Source organism: Alnus glutinosa, chromosome 2 (genome assembly GCF_958979055.1).
Source record: "Alnus glutinosa chromosome 2, dhAlnGlut1.1, whole genome shotgun sequence".
Taxonomy (NCBI): Eukaryota; Viridiplantae; Streptophyta; class Magnoliopsida; order Fagales; family Betulaceae; genus Alnus; species Alnus glutinosa.
This window is the reverse complement of record NC_084887.1, coordinates 26,870,902-26,889,954: the sequence shown is the minus strand read 5'-3', so window position 1 is coordinate 26,889,954 and position 19,053 is coordinate 26,870,902. Positions and strand designations below refer to the sequence as shown.

Genomic DNA, 19,053 nt, shown 5'->3' with positions numbered 1-19,053 from the left:
GTTTTTCAAATGTGTTCGGTAAAAATGAATAATACTAGGAATTATAGGTGAAAATGCATATGCATATGCATATGGGGATGCGAATATCCACATCTGCATAATACGGTTATTATTTTTAGGTATTTGTACATATGGAGTTATTACAGTTATTATCTGTTATCCGTATATGAGGTATGGTTGCTTCTAATTATTATCAAAATCTATATGCAAGCTAAAAATAATACAGTTATTACTATATGCAAGCTTAAATAAATTAATATTTCACTTGTTATACAATTTATGATTATCAATCATAGAAGATCACTGTCTCATAATGTACTCAGGATTTAGATTACTCAAATAAAATAAAATAAAAAATAAATGTAATGAAGTATGACTTTGATATGATAGTGAAAAAAAGCCTAACATAACTTAAAAGTCATAAACTTACAAAATAAAAAACGATGGTGTTTTAATGAATTTAATTAAATTTACATAATATATAAAGGGAATACATATGCGGTTAATAATTAAATCTGCATACCCTAAAACTGTTATCTGTATCTGCAATTGCAGATAGTAGTTTTTGCTAACCGCGTTCGCATCTACATTAGTGGATAACGAATGTATGCCGTTATTATTCGCATGCATTTTTACCCCTACTATAAACCATTTTTTTGTTATCTTTTTATTTTTTAAAAGTTTATATGACTTTTAAAATCATTGGATAATTACATTTTCCTTACATGAACTATTAGCAATTATCAATATGCCACCATGAACTAACACATCGACCATAAGAGAGCATTCAACTATCATTTTCGTACATTTACCCTCCTTTTGCCAATTAAATTTGTGACAATACTTAAATACCCTAACTTAAAATCAAAATTTACAAAAAATATCCTCAAAATTAAACAAATAATAATAATAAAAAAAAACCAACGAACCACCCCCATATGTGGCTCGCAGCCACCCCTTATGTCGCGGGGGGGGGGGCGCCACCTTTGGGGTGGCTAGCAAGTCACTCCCACTCCTCCAAGGAGATGGCTGCTTCTTCTTTGTTTTTTTTTTAAAAAAAAAAATATATATATATATATTAGGTTTAATAGTTTTTATTAATTTACTGTTTAAGGACATTTTTGTATTTAAACAAAATTTAACGTCTAAAAATCAAATATTCCGTTCGATTTACCGAGATTTCATGAAGAAAATAGGTAAAAGTACGAAAATGGTAATTAAATGTTCTCTTATGGTCGATGTGTCAATTTGTGGTGACATGTTGACAATGATTGGTAGTTCATAGGAAAAAATGTAATTACCCATAAAATTATAATTGGATCAAAATTTAATACTGATATATCTAAAAAACAATAGTGATTTTAAAAGTCACACAAACTTTAAAAAAAAAAGTTGAAGATAAAAAAAATAATAATAAAAAAAAACCCAAAAAATTGGTTGCAGCATTACTCGGTAAAAAAATACTTCTCAATTTTTACATTTTGTTTTTTAAAAAAAGAAAAAGCTTTTGAAAAATGAAAATGCAAAAACCCAAAAACAGATTTCAAAATTTTTACCCAAAACCCAAAAACAAGCGTATGTTAACGTGCGCCGAGAGACCTGGCCGTTTAAAAGACCGACGGATGCCTCACTTCCGAAATCACACACAAACACTCTATCCCACATTATCAAGATGATGAAGCTATCGCGCCTTTTGCCTTCCAGGTATCAACTGGTTTAATCTAAGACTATAGTAAGTGTTTTCTTTATCCGTTTGGCCACCGAGAAAGTAACAGGGGATGGAATTTGAAGTTTTGGTGGGTCTTACTTTGCGTTTAGCTCTAGTACACCTATTGGGCTTAGAATTATTATTATTTTGTTCTTAAAGCGATTTATTTTTTGTTTATTCATCTCCTTCATTTTGTTTCGTTTGGGTATTTGTTATTTTCTTTTCTTTTTCTTCTTGTATGAGATTTTACTTGTGCCATTATTAAGCAACTGAAATTGGAGAATTTGTGTGTTCTGCTGTCTGTTGCTCTCTTTTTGGTTGCCGAGAAAATTTGAGTTTAAAAGGAGAGTAAAGCTCTGATTTTTATTTTTATTTTGTTGTTCTTTTGCAATGCATAGGCGATTCGCTGTTTTGGTCATATTTATGCTTCTTACCATAATACATGTTTTGTATATTTGCATTGTGTATGTGCCTTCTGTAACAGGTATTTTGCATTGTGTGCATGCTGTCACTAATGCAAGAAAATGTTATTTTTCCTTGGGAAAAGTAGTTCTATTTAATTGTTCCATGGGATTTAAATCGCGTTATAATAATCATTTGATTTATCTTGAATCCAACCCCCCCCCCCCACACACAAAAAAAAAAAAAGGAAAAAGAAAAAATGATATTGCGATGAAAAATATGTTTTCCATCGAATATGTCTATTAAATGTCTTTCTACCCTAGTAAAAGATCACTAGCCTTGACATGTGCAAGCAGCATTCTCGAGTTAAACTGCACAACTTTTCCATTTTCTATTGTTTTGACCTGTGATCCTTTTGATAAATGATCTTTGCATTTACTGACTATTTGAACTTTGAACTGTTTCTTCCTTACTGTTTTTGAGTTTATTGCTGATTTTCTAGTTTCTTTGTCGAAAAAACAGGAAGCAGTTGTCTGAAAAACTGTTATATGGAAAAGTTGCTGATGCTAAAGATTCTTCATGTTTGTATACTTTTGCATTTCGGGCTGGGATATCAACTGTTAGAGAGAATTTTGCTGCTAAAGGTTTTGCATTCATCTCTACGGGCACTTTTCAGGATTTATCTTCCTTTTTGATTTGTTTTGCTTTCTATCAAATGATCAAGTACAATTGGACATCTGTGTCCTTTTGATTCTGAACCTCCAGGAGGTGCTGCAAGTCAAATATTTGCTCCTTATTCTATTTTCAAGGGCAAAGCTGCACTCACTGTGAAGCCTGTTCTCCCAACTTTCACCAAATTGGATGTATGAGTGATTTATTTTGTTGTTTTTACAATTATTCAAGTGCATTTATTTCTGTGGAGTTGAATAATGTTTCTCCTCATTTATCTCTTTCCTGTCACATAGTCTGGTAATCTTATAGTTGATCGCCGTGGTGTCATGATGTTGACGTTTTTACCTGCTATTGGTGAGCGCAAGTATGATTCTGAGAAGAGACAGGTAACTTTTCTTAGTTCCTTTCTCTTTAAAGTCTTAGTACACTTATGAATTACAACCGCAGCTCTGTAAATTGCACCTTTCACTTGGACAAACAGAATCCAGAATGCCTTACTGGCCAATTTTCATAAATCAGTACACAGGATTGTTTTTGAGCCTTTTAGCTCATAAGTTCTCTCCCTCCCTCCCTCCCTCCATACAGCTTAACTTACTGATTTACTGGATGTTCTGTAGTTGTTTGCTTTGTCGCCGACAGAAGTTGGGTCTTTGATAAGCTTGGGATCCAAAGATTCTTGTGAATTCTTCCATGATCCATCAATGCTAAAGAGGTTGATTTTTTCTGACATACTACTCTTGTGGAAGCATCTTTAATCTTGACTCAATTTTTTACTGCCAAGAAGCATATTTTGATTAAACCAAGTTGTTCAGATGGCATTATCCTATTGTTTTGTTATACAAGCATCCTTTTTTCTAGCCTTTATGCTATATGAAAAATGGTAAGTGCTTCACTATGATGAGTGCTGTATGTTACAGTAATTCCGGTCAAGTCAGGAAGACCTTATCAATTAAGGCTCATGCGGATGGTAGTGGCTATTTCATTTCTTTGAGTAAGAACTCTATCTGCTCATGCTTACTTTTTTCCTTGAGTGGCTTGGAATTGCTATTGCTTTGTCCTTCATTTGCTTTTTGCATGAATTGCTTTTACGTTTAGCTCAAATGGTACTTCCTCCCTTTGTAGCAAGGTGGAGCGTGAGGTTGTGAGCTCAAATCCCACCGGGTGTGTATGTAACTTATCAATAAATAAATAAATAAAGGGCTTCTACCCTTATTTCATTCAAGTGAGGTTAGGATTAAAACTCTACGATTCTGTCATTTTTATATCAGAAAACTTTTATTATTTAGCCATAGACCAATTTAAGGAAGAGTAAGTGGTTATAATTTCCATTGAATTTTTCACCACTGGGTCCTGATGGCTTTTCTATGGCCTTCTTCCAAGTTTGTTGGGATGTTTTGAGGTGGAACATTATGGAGATGCTTCGGGATTTTCATGATGGAGGTTTTTTTTTGAAAAGAGCCTCAATGCTTCGTTCATTTCACTTATTCTGAAAATTCCAGGTGCTATTGCTGTTAAAGATTTTCGGCCTATTAGTCTTGTAGGTGGAATTCTCAAAATCATTGCTAAAGTCATAGCAAATAGATTGAAGACGGTTTTGGAGAAGGTCATTTCCAAATCTCAAAGCGCCTTTGTCAAGGGGAGACAAATTCTTAATCCGATCCTTATTGCAAATGAATGTCTTGATAGTAGATTAAGATTTGGGAAGCCTGGCATCATGTGTAAAATGGATCTGGGAAAAGCTTATGATCATATAAATTGGGATTTTCTTTTATATGTGCCGAGGAGGTGTGGTTTTGGGGGAAAATGGTGCTTTTGGATAGCTCATTGTATCTTCTCTGTGAGATTCTCAGTGTTGGTAAATGGTTCTCCTAATGGTTTTTTCAATAGCTCTCGTGGGTTGAGGCAAGGGGATCCTCTCTAACACTTGTTGTTTGTTTTTGTGATGGAGGCTTTGAGTCGAATGATTTATGTTGTGGTCAGTGGGGGTCCTACTTTCTCTCATTTGCTGTTTTCCAATGATACTTTGATTTTTTGCAATGCTCATCCTTCTCAGTTGCACTATCTTAGAAGTCTCTTTCTTCTGTTTAAAGCTGCATCGAACTTACAGGTTAATTTGGCCAAGTCCAAATTAATTCTTGTGGGCGATGTAGATCAAGTGGAAAGTTTAGCCGATAACTTAGGGTGTGTGGTTGCCATTCTGTCGGTGAAGTATCTAGATCTTCCGTTGGGGGCTTCCTATAAATCTATTCATATTTGGGACAGTGTTATCGAGAAGATTGAACGTCGGTTGGCTAGCTGGAAAAGGTTATACCTTTCCAAGGGAGGTAGAGTCACCCTTATCAAGAGTACCCTTGCCAACTTACCCACGTATTTTTGGTCTCTTTTTCCTCTCTCGGCAAGTGTAGGTCCTCGCATTAAGAAGCTACAACAAGCCTTTTCGTGGGGAGGGATTGATGATGAGTTCAAATATCACTTGGTGAGTTGGTCTAAGGTTTGTAACCCAATTTCAGAAAGCGGGCTGGGTGTCAGAAATTTGGTGATGTTCAACCGGGCTCTGTTAGGCAAATGGTTGTGGCATTATGGGACTGAAAGAGAAGCTTGGTGGAGAATTGCGGTGGATTCCAAGTTTGGCAGTTTATGGGGAGATTAGTGCTCCTTAGAGCCTGCAAGTGCCTTTGGGGTGGGGTTGTGGAAGAATATCAGGAAAGGTTGGGAGAAATTAGGCCTTTCTATATTTGAGGTGGGGGATGGGGCTATGACCAAATTTTGACATGATATGTGGTGTAGGGATACAGTTCTTAAGGAAGCTTTTCCTATTTTATTTGGAATTGCTCGTGCGAAGGATGCTTCTGTTGCGGATAATTTGGAGCTCTTGGGTGGTTTTATTAAGTGGAGCGTGAGCTTTTCTAGAGAAGTGCATGACTGGGAAATGGATGTCTTTACTTTCTTTTTTTTCCAGGTGTTGCACTCTGTCAATGTGAGAAGAGGTAGTGAAGATAGGCTGTGGTGGGTCTCCTCCAAAAAAGGCTTGTTCAAGGTCGGTTCTTTCTTTAGCTCTCTGGCTTGCTATGTGGGGAATCACTTTCCTTGGAAGAGTGTGTGGCGGACTCAGGCTCCTACGCTTATTTTCTGTGGTCGGCGGCTCTAGGTAAGATCCTTACAATGGATAACCTCAGGAAGATGCATGTTATTTTGGTGGATAGATGTTGCATGTACAAGCAAAACGGGAAATCGGTGGATCACCTTCTTCTTCATTGCGATATGACTTACGCTCTGTGGAGTGCTCTCTTTACTCGTTTTGTTTTGTCTTGGGTTATGCGTAGGAGAGTTTTTGACTTGTTTGCTTGTTGGCGGACGTTTGGAAGACCGAGGAGTGCTGCGATTTGGAAGATGGTGTCGACATTCCTTCTTTGGTGTGTTTGGAATGACAGAAATAATAGATGTTTTCGAGAATTTGGAGAGGTCATTGAAGTATATTCTAACTACGTTTTTTCATTCTTTATATCTTTGGACGGTGGCTTTTGTACCCCCTTTGTCGCTTAGTTTTGGCGATTTTCTTGTTTGTTTTTTACTTTCTAGGTAGGTGCTTTCTCTTGTATACTTCTGGTGTACTTAGGGGCGCCTTACGCTTTTAATAAGACCAGCTTATTACTTATAAAAAAAAACTTTAAAAACTGGGATTTCATTAGGACATTCTTTTTCCATAAGTGTATGGGGTGGGTTCAGATGTACATTTGCCATGTACTTACCCTCCCCCTCACCACCACAACCCAGCAGAACCCCTGGGCATGAGTGGATATGTTAAAACATTAATATTTAAGGTAACCTGGTGACAGAAAACCACAATAATTCAGGATAAATTATTAAGTAGGGCATCTCTGAACTTTTTCTTATTTTATGTTAATTATCAAACTCCTTTCTCGTTCCTTCTACAACATTACAAGGCAGTTTTCGTCATTGCAATGTCTAGGGAGGTTAGGAGTGAGTTGAACAGGTGTGTACAAATAGCCAGAACAGCTTCATGCTTTTACATTGAGCTCAGATCTCTCTGCAAACGTTAAGTTGATTTTTCCTTACCTGCAGAAGTTTTGAGATAATAGTTTTGAAACAATGTTCGTCTGAGTTTATTGGTTCCATTATTGAATTCTTAACAATTGTTTCAATTATTTCTATGATTCTTTCTTTGGCAGATGTTGTCAACAATATTCTTAAAACCAAAGAATACCTCTCTGTTCCTGTCACAACTGCCGAAATTGCGGTGATAAAGACAGCTTGCAGTGTATGACGAAATTCTTAATAATGCATCATCATCAATTTTTTTTTTTTCTTAAAAAAAAATTCATGGATTCTGCAACACCTTTTGTATTGGCAAGAAAGTTATTCCATAATGTCAAATGGTATTTCCTTAGATCTGGATATAGCATAAAGTACATGATTTCCTTGATATAGGGCAAACTCACCTATAGCCATCATATCATCATAGGCACATCATACTGTCAAATTTCCCTCTTGAGCTCAATATTCACTTGTTATGTTTTGCAGTTTGCGTTGCCCCACATCTTGGGTTGGGACCGCTTAACTAATCAGCCGCAGCTGCCAAGACCCATAGAGGGGCACCCATCAAAAGTGGATCCAAAATTTGTGGAGTTAGAGTGGGATAAATGAAGTCATGTTGTCCAAGAATCAAATAGAACGTTCGCATTGTCTCTTAGTGATGCCACCTCTTCGGATTGTTTATCAATTTGAAAGAACTGTTTTTGTGGGCTTGCTAAACCGTGTGCTATTATTTTGTGTACTCTCTATATATCCTGTTTCTGTAACCAAACACTTCTTTTCCGCTTTCTACTGAAGTTCTTAGTCTTAAACCAAAAAAGAAAAAATATTTTCCTGAATGTCTTGCTAACATTGAGATTCCTATATGCACTCGTTAACCACCACCCTCCCAATAGAAAAAATTGTTCTAATTCCTATATGTGGCATGCCACTCTTGGCTTTCGCACCCTGTACCTCCTAAGTGGGCTGTGGCCGGTGCCGATTTCTGGTCCATTTGTTGGTGTCTCACCTGGAATATTTCTGCTGGTCAGCTCATTTGACATACTTCAGAGTGCAGGTTCTAGCACCATTGGCGGCACGTGAGGGTGCATCCTACTTGGTTTCTCTGCTGGTGTGTTGGTTCTCTTGTTTTAGCTTCTCTGGTGCTGGTCAGTTGCTTGGGTGGTATGGAATGAGGTTGTCGATGATGTCTGAAGTGGTTTTGAAAATATATATGCAAACTCCTTCAAAAGTAATTCTATTTCCGGCTTCTCTTTTTAACTCATCTCTACCACTCTACCTCGTGCTTCAATTACAGCAAGTATCTTAGTCGTTCCTTTTTGAAAATTCTCTCCATTCGGCGGCTGCTAACCGTTGTAACATGTCCTTTGTGCTTGCCTCAAAAAGTAACCCTCTGCCCATTCAATGTGAACTTCATAATTAATTTCAAGAAATTCTAGAGCATGTCTCCCAGTGTTCCAAGTCACTCAATACCCAACCCGACTTCATAATCACCCAGTGGTAACAAAAAAAAGATCGACTAGTAATCTCGATCTTGCACTAAAAGCTTTGCTCTCGAGCACTTGCTTAAACATCTTTAACAGTAGTAGCTATTTTAACTACTCAAAACACGCACACACACATATGGTTTTTTATTATTGTTCCGTTTGTTTTGGCGTAAAATGTTTTTTAAAAAATATTGACATTTTTCAGTGTTCGATGAGAGCGAAAATAATAATCAACTTGAAAATAATTTTCATTTCACCACTAAATTTTGAAAAATGATTTACGATTTTTAATTTCGTAAATCATTTTCCCCGACCCTAACTCACGCACTCGTCTTCTCCTTCACTCAAGACCGACTCTCTTGTCTTCTCCTTCACTCAAATGAGAACATCTCAACACAGAACTGCTGATCCTCTCTCTCTCTGGGTTGTACTTTCTATCAATCAACCCACAAAACCCAACCGGCCAGTAGCTAAAAATATATGCACTCAAAGTGCTTGTCAAAACCCAACCGGCCAGGTTTTTGCAATGTGAGTCTCAAGTGTACGTATGAACTGTTGAGTATCAAGTGTTTGGCATGCAGGATTTTGTTTCTTATTAGGCTTCTTCACGGGGGGTTTATGGGGATATGGCTATGTGTCCATGCGTTCTGGATAAATCATGCATTCGTGATTCATCCTGAGGAATGTTGGAAATGTTCTTTCCTTGGTTTGAAGTGATATTACTCCTTGGGTTTTGCATCCATCTTTAATATATAGATATATTTTCTAACGATGCCCATCTAAATTCAGTGGCGGACCCAGCCTTGTAAATATGAGAGGGCCAAATTGAAAGAAAAAAATTTTGAGGGGGCAAACTAAAAAAATAAACAAAATTTAAGGTAAAATTTAATATATATATATATATATATATATATATATATATATATGTAGATTTTTTTTTTTTTTTTGGGGGAAATTTTGGGGGTTGGGGGGGCCTTGGCCCCCCCTAGCCCCATATAGGTCCGCCAATGCATCTAATTGTAACTCATGAGTGAATTCATCGCAACTCATCGTCTCTTAAATGAGAATTTAATTCTTATTTAGTGCACGAATTTTAAAGTTTGACTTTATGAGATAAAATTAAAAAAAAGTTGAATAAAATATGATTTGTTTATAAAAAGTTGAATAAAATATAATTTATTTTTGAAAAAGTTGAATAAAATATAATTTATTTTTTGAAAAAGCAAACACCGTAGCAAAAAGTTGAATAGAATCAAAATTTCACTCTTGCATCCAGGGGCGGAGCTAGGGGGCGAGAGGGGGAAAGTGCCCCCCCTCACCTCCCAATTTTTTTTTTACTCCCTGTGATTTTATTTTTTTTAATATCCTTTGTAACCCCCTCAACCACTCATTAAGAGGCAAATTATTTTTCAGAAGTACTGAGATTTATGACTCAAGCCATTGAACCTTAGCCAACGATTCATGACGTTTTATTAAATTAGGTCGCTCACGTATACGTTCAGAAATCAGAATATTTCAAGGTTTAAGATGAACATTACATTTAATTGTAAAACGCAGTGTTTAAGCGTGTGGAAGGGTTTAATTATGATGTATTGATATTAAATTTATATTTTTTTAACTTGAGGTACGTTAATAGTGTGATTATTAAGAAGTGATTGATATTATTATGGTAAATTGTTGAAAGATTTTGAAGTATTAGGCTTAAATGTCCTACAATTTAATCAGGTGAATATAGAATTATTGTATGACTATGTGATGATTTATATAACATATTAAAAAATATAGATGCCCTAATTAATATATTAGATATTCTTAAAGGCATATATTTATGTAAAGAGAAATAATGTACCGCCTGTTTTGCACGCTCTCTGATTTGGCTTCACATCTTTCTCATTCATAGCTCAGAAAAACAGGTAATTGAGAGGGATAGCAAACACAAGCAATGAACAAGAGCACAGACTCGTGGGAAATCCTTCACATCCCAGACAAACCTCCAACACCGCCTGACCAACAACCCACCGGTTAGTTTTATCAAATCCCTACACAATTTTCTGAACTTTCAAAAATGTTTTGCCGTGTTTTGATTTGTTTTTGTCTTTCTGGTTATTTTTTGATGTACAGTGAATGCTTTTGCTTCAGTTATTGAGCCAAAGCTCGCCAACACTCTGGTAAGGTTAGCTTCGATTTCCTACTTTTCATTTCATTTTATTTCTAATTTGAACTTTAGTTAAAATGAAACATAATCTTTCTTTTTGTTATTCTCATCTGAATTTGGTGTTTGTAATCCAAATGTTACATGTATATGGACAACATGCTTGCAACCGTGCAGGATGGGTATAATATGGTTGTACACTATTTCAAATAAAAATTTGTTTGTTGTTATTAGGCGTTTAAATCAGATAGCGCCACTGGAGTCTCTCCGCCATGTGAAGCGTGTGCATAAGAAATATCTTGAAGGAGGTATGCATGAACATCTAGGATTCTTACGATATATGGTGTATCTCCAACACATTTTCTTTAACATATTCAGAATTTAACGGAGACTTCAAATTCTTTGATAGGGAAAACTCAGTTATCAGTGATTTTATGTCTAGCATGTGAAAATGACACTCAGTTGGACAGTATGCCGCATGGTGTACGGGAGCTAGTCAATTCCTACCAGTTGAGTCCTTTTATTACAAAAGTGGGTCTTCCTTTTGTTTTATCAATACATATGTTAATGCTTATCTAAAAGTGTTTTCAAGCATTCGGTGATGACATTAACATCGCTTAGCTATTATGATGGATCGAAGGCTTTTTTAGCAAAGAGTCAGCATGTAATCAATGTTTGTATAGACTTAGAGCTCTTAATTATTTTTGATTTCCCAACCTTTTTGGGCATTTTTCATTCTTTTCATTAGTTATCCTGAAGTTTTGATTTTGTGGAACTGCACAAGAAATAAATGTAGTTGTAATTCAGGGCTATTAAAAACACTAGAATGTATAATATTTAGCACTTCCTAGGGGTGAAGCATTTGGGTTTCATTGATCCAGGTTTCTGATGAGTTACAAAAAAGATTGGAAGGAATTCATGGTTCACTTCTTTGATCCATGTGCTCTATAAGTTTGAACTAATAGTTAGTCGATTGAGTTTAGCTTATTTTATGTGGCAGCAGTTAGAATGACATTTGGATGGCTGACCACTTTGACTATTTTTAGTGATACTTCAGTTTATGAATGCTGGATAGTTTATGCATGGCAAAACAGCTTCTGGTATTGTATGTTCTTTTTTGGGTTCACCAATAGTATTGTCATAGGAAGAATAAGGCATTTTTAGGTAGTTAGATGGGTGTTGGTCTTTGTTAAAAAAAAAAAGAAGCCTGTGCCCCCTCCCTAGCTCTCTCCTGAACCCCACCAGCCCCCCCCCCACACACACACTTTGCATCACTGGAACACCTCCGTGCTGCCACAACTGCTTTCCACCCCCTCTGTGCTGCTACCACCACCTCCCTCCCCTTCTTTTCATCCGCACCGCCACCACTACCTCCCTCCACCCTTCCTCTGTAATGGCACCACTAACACCTCCCTCTTCCCCCCTTCTGTACAACCCTCATCACCACCTCCCTCCTATCCTCCCCTCACTTCTCCACACCAGCACTACCACCACCACCAGAACATCAGTGGCTACTGATTTTTGTGGATTTTATTTTTTGGTTCTGACAGATTTTTGGTGCAATCAAACACTAGAAAATTATTTTCAAAATCTTATCTGAACAATAGAAAACAAATTATTTTCATTAAAAATATTTTCTATTGTTACGAAATGTTTTACATCGAAACAAACTGAATCTTAGTTATAATTCAATGTGATATTCCATAGCCTTGTGCTGTTATTAAAATACGGGGTTTTGCTTAGGTCACTATCAAGCTAGTTATGGTTATTGAAATGTTCATTCTATATTTTTTGTACTATTTCAAATATGGAAAAATAAGCTTAAAACTGGTGATACACTCTTTGTTCTCTCAAGGGAAAACTTTAGCCATCTCTCGTTGAAATTAAAATTTCTTATTGTCTATCTTACCAATAAAAAAAAAAACTTAAATAAATTTCTATTTAATCTTACATGTTCTGCTGTAGCACTAAGGATCTAGCTAAGAATGATGTGTTTTACTCTTGAAATTAATCTCTTAGGTTTGCAAATTTGATGCATCATCAAAGGAAGAGTGGGAAGAACAGTGCAAGCTTTGGCCAACATCATATCATCCACCAACTTAGTAAGCCCTTTGCCATCATTTTAAACTCATTGGTGTTTTCTTATATCATAATTGTCTCTTCATGGTTTTCTTTATCAAGTCTAATTAATTTACATGTAGTGAATGATTCATCAATTTTTTATTTTTTTTACTTGTAGTAAATCTTTAATTTATTAAATATGAGCAGGACGATTGATGTTTAGGGGTCTTACAGATGAAAATGATAAGTTATCCTTTGATGTTGGAAGAAAAAAAGAAAGAAAATAATCACATATTTATTACGTTCGCTAGTGAATGATTTATTTGGTTAAAGGAAATGAATACTTGGTTTGCCAACTATGACTCATGATATCCAGGCAGAATGGGAATATACACCTCTTGATGACTGAAGAACCTTCCAGGTTTACACATCCTTGAATCTGTATTGAATTTTTATGCCTTTTTTTTGTTTTGATAGTCTTCTTGAGTTTGTAAAAAACAAATATGCCTGCTTCTTTGACCTCTGCTTGGTCAAATTAAGTGAGCTTGAGCTCAGCTTGGTGATATTAAAGTTCCATCCAGGTATTTGTTGATGATTTTTAAAGACGATGTTTTATTAGGCACTGGTCAAATACCTAAGACAAACTGATATTTTGTCTTCGTTCATTATATTTCCCACCATTCAATGACATTTCCTACCACTCCACTGAATTCTCAAGCCTTTATGCTTGACTGAAGCTGTTCACACTAGGGCTTGTATCCAAACAAGCACCAAGACTCTGGTTCTGCTCATTTATATTTAAAACTAAATTGGGTTGAACACTAGCTGAATGTGGGTACCTGGTGAGTGATTTGGCTCATTGCATCCTTAGATTTAAATTAGTTCTTCCACTGTCTTACTTATCAAAAAAAAGTTCTTCCACTGTCCATGATTCTACTACAGAATGGCTAGGCTGGTTTTTGTTATGAGGGGAAGGTATTGTGTTGCATTGTATTTGTTGCAATATGCTTGGGGGATTCACACTGAGAGGAATAGAAGAATTTTGTCTTATGGGTGTTTCAAACTAGTTTAGTTAACATGCTTCTGAATGACATATTAAGAAATTTCTGTTAACATTTGTATAGCAAGGGCATGTCGGTTCAAATTGTCAGGAAAAATCAAAGTTTCCTTAAGTTTTCTTGCGATTTCAATTTAGTCATCGGGTTTCCAATTTCGACAATTAAGTCATTAAGTTTTACTCCAGTTTCAAATAGGTCCCTCCATCAACATGTCACCCAATTAATTGACATCATGCCATGTTAGATCACCAAGTCAAAGACATGTGGCTCGCGTTTGACAAGTTTTGTGTCAATTGTACGTTCCATATGACAAATTTACCTTAAATTACAAATATACCCTGAATAAAAGAATTTAAAAAATTAATAGTAAATAAAGGAATGCAGTTCCTTCATTTTTATGTGTCAATTGTACATTCATTATTGTTTGGAATGCAATTCCTTCCTCTTTATTGTGGTGCATTTGGAGAGAAAGGAACGCTCGAAGCTTCGATGATCAAGAGAGAACACGCTCAGATCTACGGACTTGTTTTCTTAAACCCTTATTTGAGTGGATCTCTGCATTCGCCTTACTCTGTGTCTCTAACTATGTAGATTTTTGTTCTCTTTTTTCTTATTATTGATTTGCTGAGTGTTTTCTCTTGTATACTTCTTGTGCATTTGGGTTGCGCCTCTTGTGCTTTTAAGGAATTTCTTTTACTTATGAAAAAAAAAAAAAAGATGGCATCTGTAAGGGCAGGCTCCACTCATAGCTGCCACCTTTTTTGTTTTATTTATTTATTCAGGATATATTCATAATTTAAGGTAAATTTGCCACGTGGAACGTACAACTGGCATTCAATGTGTTAGACGCGATCTGCGTGTCATTGACATAGTGGTCTGTATAGCACGCTGTTAGTTAATTAGACGACATGTTGATAGAAGGATCTATTCGAAATTGGGTAAAATCTGGGACCTGATTGTCAAAATTGAAAACCAAATGACTAAATTGAAATTACAAGAAAATCTAGGGACTTATTTTGATTTTTCCCAACTTTTATTTGATCTTCTACTTGATTATGTATTTTTTCTTTTCATGGTAGGAAACTTGATGAGATAGTTGAATATTTTTTTGCTAGTTTCATTGTCTGGTGTGGGCTTCATTCATCATTTTTATCTTCTTTTGGGTATAATCTTAAGATGTATTTGTCAAAACAATTCTTTGTCTCCTACCATCGTGACTTACTCGTGGTATTTGTTATTTTCTTTTAATTACAGCAATATTGATGGCATTACTGGATTTAGCGAAGAGGACTCACAATTCGTTTTCAGCTTCATGAGATTTGCTGTTGAGTTGGCAAAATCTGATCATGGTTTGGTACAATTACTTTTCTTTTCCTAAACTGGCTGTGTCTTTGGGATGATGCAACTTTACTAGATTGGGTTACTCTACCGAGGCCCATTCCCATCAGTGGAGTAATCTACTTATTGGACTACGTGACCAAGCTCTTCTATTCATGGAGCTCAAGTTAAAGGACTAATTTCTCATTTGGTTTTCTCTAGCTAAGTTGAAGCTGCATAGAATAATTTGTTTGGCTTAGGGCTATTTTTGTCAGTTAATCTAGAATAGGAGTTTAATGCTTACTTCTTTGTCAGCTGAGAAGCAAAATGTCACACATGCTTAGCATGTTTTGTTATTACACGTCTGAGGCTATGGCCAATTTTTTTTATTTTTACCTGCATATTCCCTTCTGCTTTGCAGGTAGTGAATGCTGCAGTGATTGTGGATCCTTCAGTTAAGCAAGTAATTGCTAGTGCATGTGATGAAAGTTGCTGTTGGAATACTCCCACTAACAAAACCAGCATTCGACCTTGCTCCTTGAAACAGCCAGAAGATTGTATTTCCCATCCTGATTCCAATATAGTAGTAACCCATGACAGCTTACTTCCAAATGATTCCCCCACTAAACTTGAACAATTATGTACTGGCGTTTCTTGTTTATACCCTTGGCAGTGGTCTGAAAAACAACCACATACACCAAATTCTTGTTATTGGCACCCTTTACGACATGCTGCACTTGTCGCCATTGAATCCTCTGCTGCTAGGGACAGGCAACTTTTCTCTGGTTTGGGAGACATTGAAGATAAATCTTCCGAGTTGGATCATACGCAGTCTTCTTTCACAAGCTCTCCAGCTAAAAGACAAAAAATCAATCTTAAAAATGTGAGTTACTTTTCTCTTTCCTTGGACTGGAGAACGTTGAATTGGGCAATTTTGGGATCTGCTGAATAAGGCTGATGCATATGAAAACATATACAGAGTACAGTTAGTATTAGTTGCTGCCTTCTATAGTTATAATACATATTCATGTTGGGTTCAAAAATATACGTGGTCTTTTGAATTTTTTTTTTTAAACGAAAGGAAATATTTTCAACTACGTCGAGTTTGAAAAGTACTGTGCTTTTGCAATTTTTTTGAAAACAAAGAGAAAACTCTTTGAATTGCTTCATCTCTTGTACGAAACAATTGATGCTATCTAATCAAGAATTTCATCTCCTGATTGAATTTTGCAGTTTTCTAAAAGGTTCTCCAATACCCATGCATTTATAAGACATCTATACCATTTCAGTATCAGGGCCTATTATTGTTAGAACTGTATTATTTGCTTTGACAGAAATATGGAGAATCTAAACAGTTCATTTGGCACATACAGTAAAACCATGGAAACAGAACTTCTGAGGCAATAATATTTCACTTGACTAACTTGTTGAATGAAAAAAAAAACATACCCCATGAATAAATTGTTTAAAGTTTCTCTTATAAGATTATAGTGTTGGAAGGTATATGTCAGCATTTTTTTTTATGCCATTCCAGGTTGAGGATGATGAGAAACTGGATACTCTTACTGAAGGGCATCATTCTGTAGTAGCCAGACCTTATCTATGTACTGGGTATGACATCTACCTTGTTTGGGAGCCATGTACAATGTAAGTTTGTCAGACAGAACAAACCTTTTATATTTTCTCACAGATAAGCTACCTTTTTGTAGCTTTTATTACTTTAAAACTGAACTAAGGTCAATGTGCTTTGGTCTAAAGGCAAAATAAGGCTAGGAAATGAAGTTGGGATTGCAATTTGCCTTAATTGTTGGTTGTTTTTATCAAGTATCAGCTGGTTGGATATGGATTCATGGGGAGTTCCTTTACCAACTTGTCTGTATCTTTTGTTGGTAAAAGGAATACTTATCTCTACTACTTGTGCTGTCTATTCATGATGTCAGAACTAGCAACTGCTTTGGCCGCCCAATATGAGAGATTGAAGTCGCTGACAGATTGTGTAGCACTGCTCTTGACAATCTTTTATGCTGCTTCTATGCATTGGGCGCTCAAGTTTATCCAACAGATAAAAATATAGGTTAACCATAATTACTTGAGTTTTCTACTTTCTGGATAGTGGTTTGGGTTGCTATCCATTTCCTTGTTTCTCCATCGATGTTGTGACACTTAGCTTTGCAGTCTGGCAGCCTAAGCATAATTGGGCCAGATTGACATCTGGAACTTTGTGACCGTTATTCTCCATCGTCTAACCAGCCTTGCTTGTACAAGCACAAGGTTGTAAGTGAGTTGAGCTGCTTGTGAGTCGTTCAGGCTTTGGTCAGTTTGTTCATTTAGACAGATTTAGTAAAAGAGCCAAGCAGGGGCACAAGTTCAGGCTCACTAAACAAGCTAAGCTTGAGCCGCATCAAATTCTGCTTGTGGGCTTGTGCACCTCCATGTGGTGGTTTAACACTCATGGTTAGACGTTTTCTCTGAGAAGCTCATTCTTGTTCCACCTAACCAACATCTGATCTAATAATTGCTTATTAGATTTGAATTTGCATGAGAAGTGTGTTGGAGATTTAACTTGATAAAATTTCATGGCTTGATTCAGCTCAAGGGAAGCTCGGTTTTTGGGTCTCCCTTGGGTTTAATCATTGGTCGTATAGCTGCTGAAACATATTTTCTTTTGGCTTCCCAAGAAATCAGTTTCTCAAAAAATTTAAAAAGAAAAGGAAAAAAGAGTTAATAATCTCACAGTACTATCAGTAAAATATGTTATACATTATGTTCCCTAGACCCTATAGAAAAGTGGTGGAAAGAATGTACCCCAAAATCTTTGAAAGAGGACTTTATTTAAATTGACACAGGACATTATGTGATTGAAAGTTCTAGCTGCCATGATTATTTTTCACTCGAGCAGAGCTTTTCTATCTTTTTATGTTTTCCTTGAGTTTTTTTTTTGGTAATGATATCTAATTTTCTGATATCTTGCTTCTTATTTCTGTTTTTAGGTGTGCAATGGCACTTGTTCATCAAAGAATTAGGCGCATATTTTATGCTTTTCCAAATCTCAATGCTGGTGCCTTGGGCAGTGTTCACAGATTACAGGGAGAGAAAAGCTTAAATCATCGCTTTGCTGTTTTCAGGGTCTTGTTGCCTGAAGAAGTGCTAGACCTGAAACTTTAACCAAACTTTTTACCGTTAATTCTTGAGAAAATGTTAGGGATGCATCAACTGATCAACATTCAGTTTCCTCTTGTCCTCATATATGACATCCGTGCAATGAGATTAATGTGATTTTTCACTTGTTTGCCTTTTGTTCTCCTTATGGGAAACCATTTTACAATTTTTTTTTTTTTTCTCTAATCCTTTCCTTTCCCTTTTTTATTTTTTATTTATTTTTAATTTTATAGATATGCGAAAAGGAAATTACATCAAATTAGGATTGGGTGACTCAAAAATAAACATTAAGAATGCAAGTAAGCGGAGGCAATACATCAAATTAAGACACGGGCCTATTGATTCTTGGCATGGATGTCAAGAACTCAAGCCACCAGTAAAGGTGGTTAAATGTGTATATAGATTCCAGATGACCAAAACACCAATTCTGTAACAATTACAGGGGACATAGAGAAGATACAGAAAACAAAATGCCCAGAAATATGAAAGTGGGAAAATAAAAACTACATAGCATGTGTAGGGAGGAGGCATTGGGGCTGGGAGTTGCCGGCGCGGGCGTGGGTGTGGGCGCATGGTCTCCATGCGCCAGTACTGGAATACCTTTCTTCAACAGCGAATGCTGCATGCTACCTTGAACCACCATCAACAGAGGCGGGGGGAGGCAGGGAGGAGAATCGTGGCCTTCATGCGCCGGTGGGTGAGAATCAATCGCTGGCGTGTGTAAGCCACGTTCCGGTGTGTGGGGGACGCAGTTGATGTCGGTGGAGGCGGAAGATGACAACGATCATGATGGAGAGGCACGTGTCGTGTTAAATCTAGAGGAGCGTACATCTAGGTTTGAAAACTTCGACCTTAGATCCAAACCAAACTCGACGGAAGACACGGTGGAGGAGGGATGAGACCATGAGAGCTGCGTTGATGTGTAGAAAAGCAGATAAAATGCCTCCAAAGAAGACATGGATAGGGTTAGAGTAAACTCTAGCA

At 36.5% G+C, this 19,053-nt stretch overlaps 2 protein-coding genes across 5 annotated transcripts; both read left to right on the top strand.

Annotated features, from left to right (window-relative positions):
- Positions 1-1,545: 1,545 nt before the first annotated feature.
- Positions 1,546-7,674, top strand: LOC133861007 (single-stranded DNA-binding protein WHY2, mitochondrial). Its single transcript, XM_062296697.1, has 8 exons — positions 1,546-1,704; positions 2,633-2,754; positions 2,876-2,973; positions 3,076-3,168; positions 3,400-3,494; positions 3,700-3,773; positions 6,973-7,061; positions 7,325-7,674. The coding sequence occupies exons 1-8, from the start codon at positions 1,673-1,675 to the stop codon at positions 7,445-7,447; spliced, it is 726 nt and encodes a 241-aa protein (XP_062152681.1). The 5' UTR covers positions 1,546-1,672; the 3' UTR covers positions 7,448-7,674.
- Positions 7,675-10,173: 2,499 nt separating this feature from the next.
- LOC133859248 (tRNA-specific adenosine deaminase TAD3) lies at positions 10,174-18,193 on the top strand. 4 transcript variants are annotated; one of them, XR_009898724.1, is made up of 11 exons: positions 10,174-10,343; positions 10,444-10,495; positions 10,709-10,782; positions 10,884-11,005; positions 12,494-12,576; positions 14,848-14,947; positions 15,332-15,793; positions 16,445-16,557; positions 16,851-16,984; positions 17,086-17,364; positions 17,901-18,036. XR_009898724.1 is itself a non-coding variant. In XM_062294582.1 (9 exons), the coding sequence occupies exons 1-9, from the start codon at positions 10,265-10,267 to the stop codon at positions 18,073-18,075; spliced, it is 1,260 nt and encodes a 419-aa protein (XP_062150566.1). In that variant the 5' UTR covers positions 10,174-10,264; the 3' UTR covers positions 18,076-18,193. The 4 variants fall into 4 exon arrangements, 3 of the variants coding, with proteins under 3 accessions (XP_062150566.1, XP_062150568.1, XP_062150567.1); XM_062294582.1 differs by lacking the exons at positions 16,851-16,984; positions 17,086-17,364 and having other exon boundaries at positions 17,901-18,193; XM_062294583.1 differs by lacking the exons at positions 16,851-16,984; positions 17,086-17,364 and having other exon boundaries at positions 10,204-10,343; positions 10,444-10,490; positions 17,901-18,193.
- Positions 18,194-19,053: the final 860 nt, after the last annotated feature.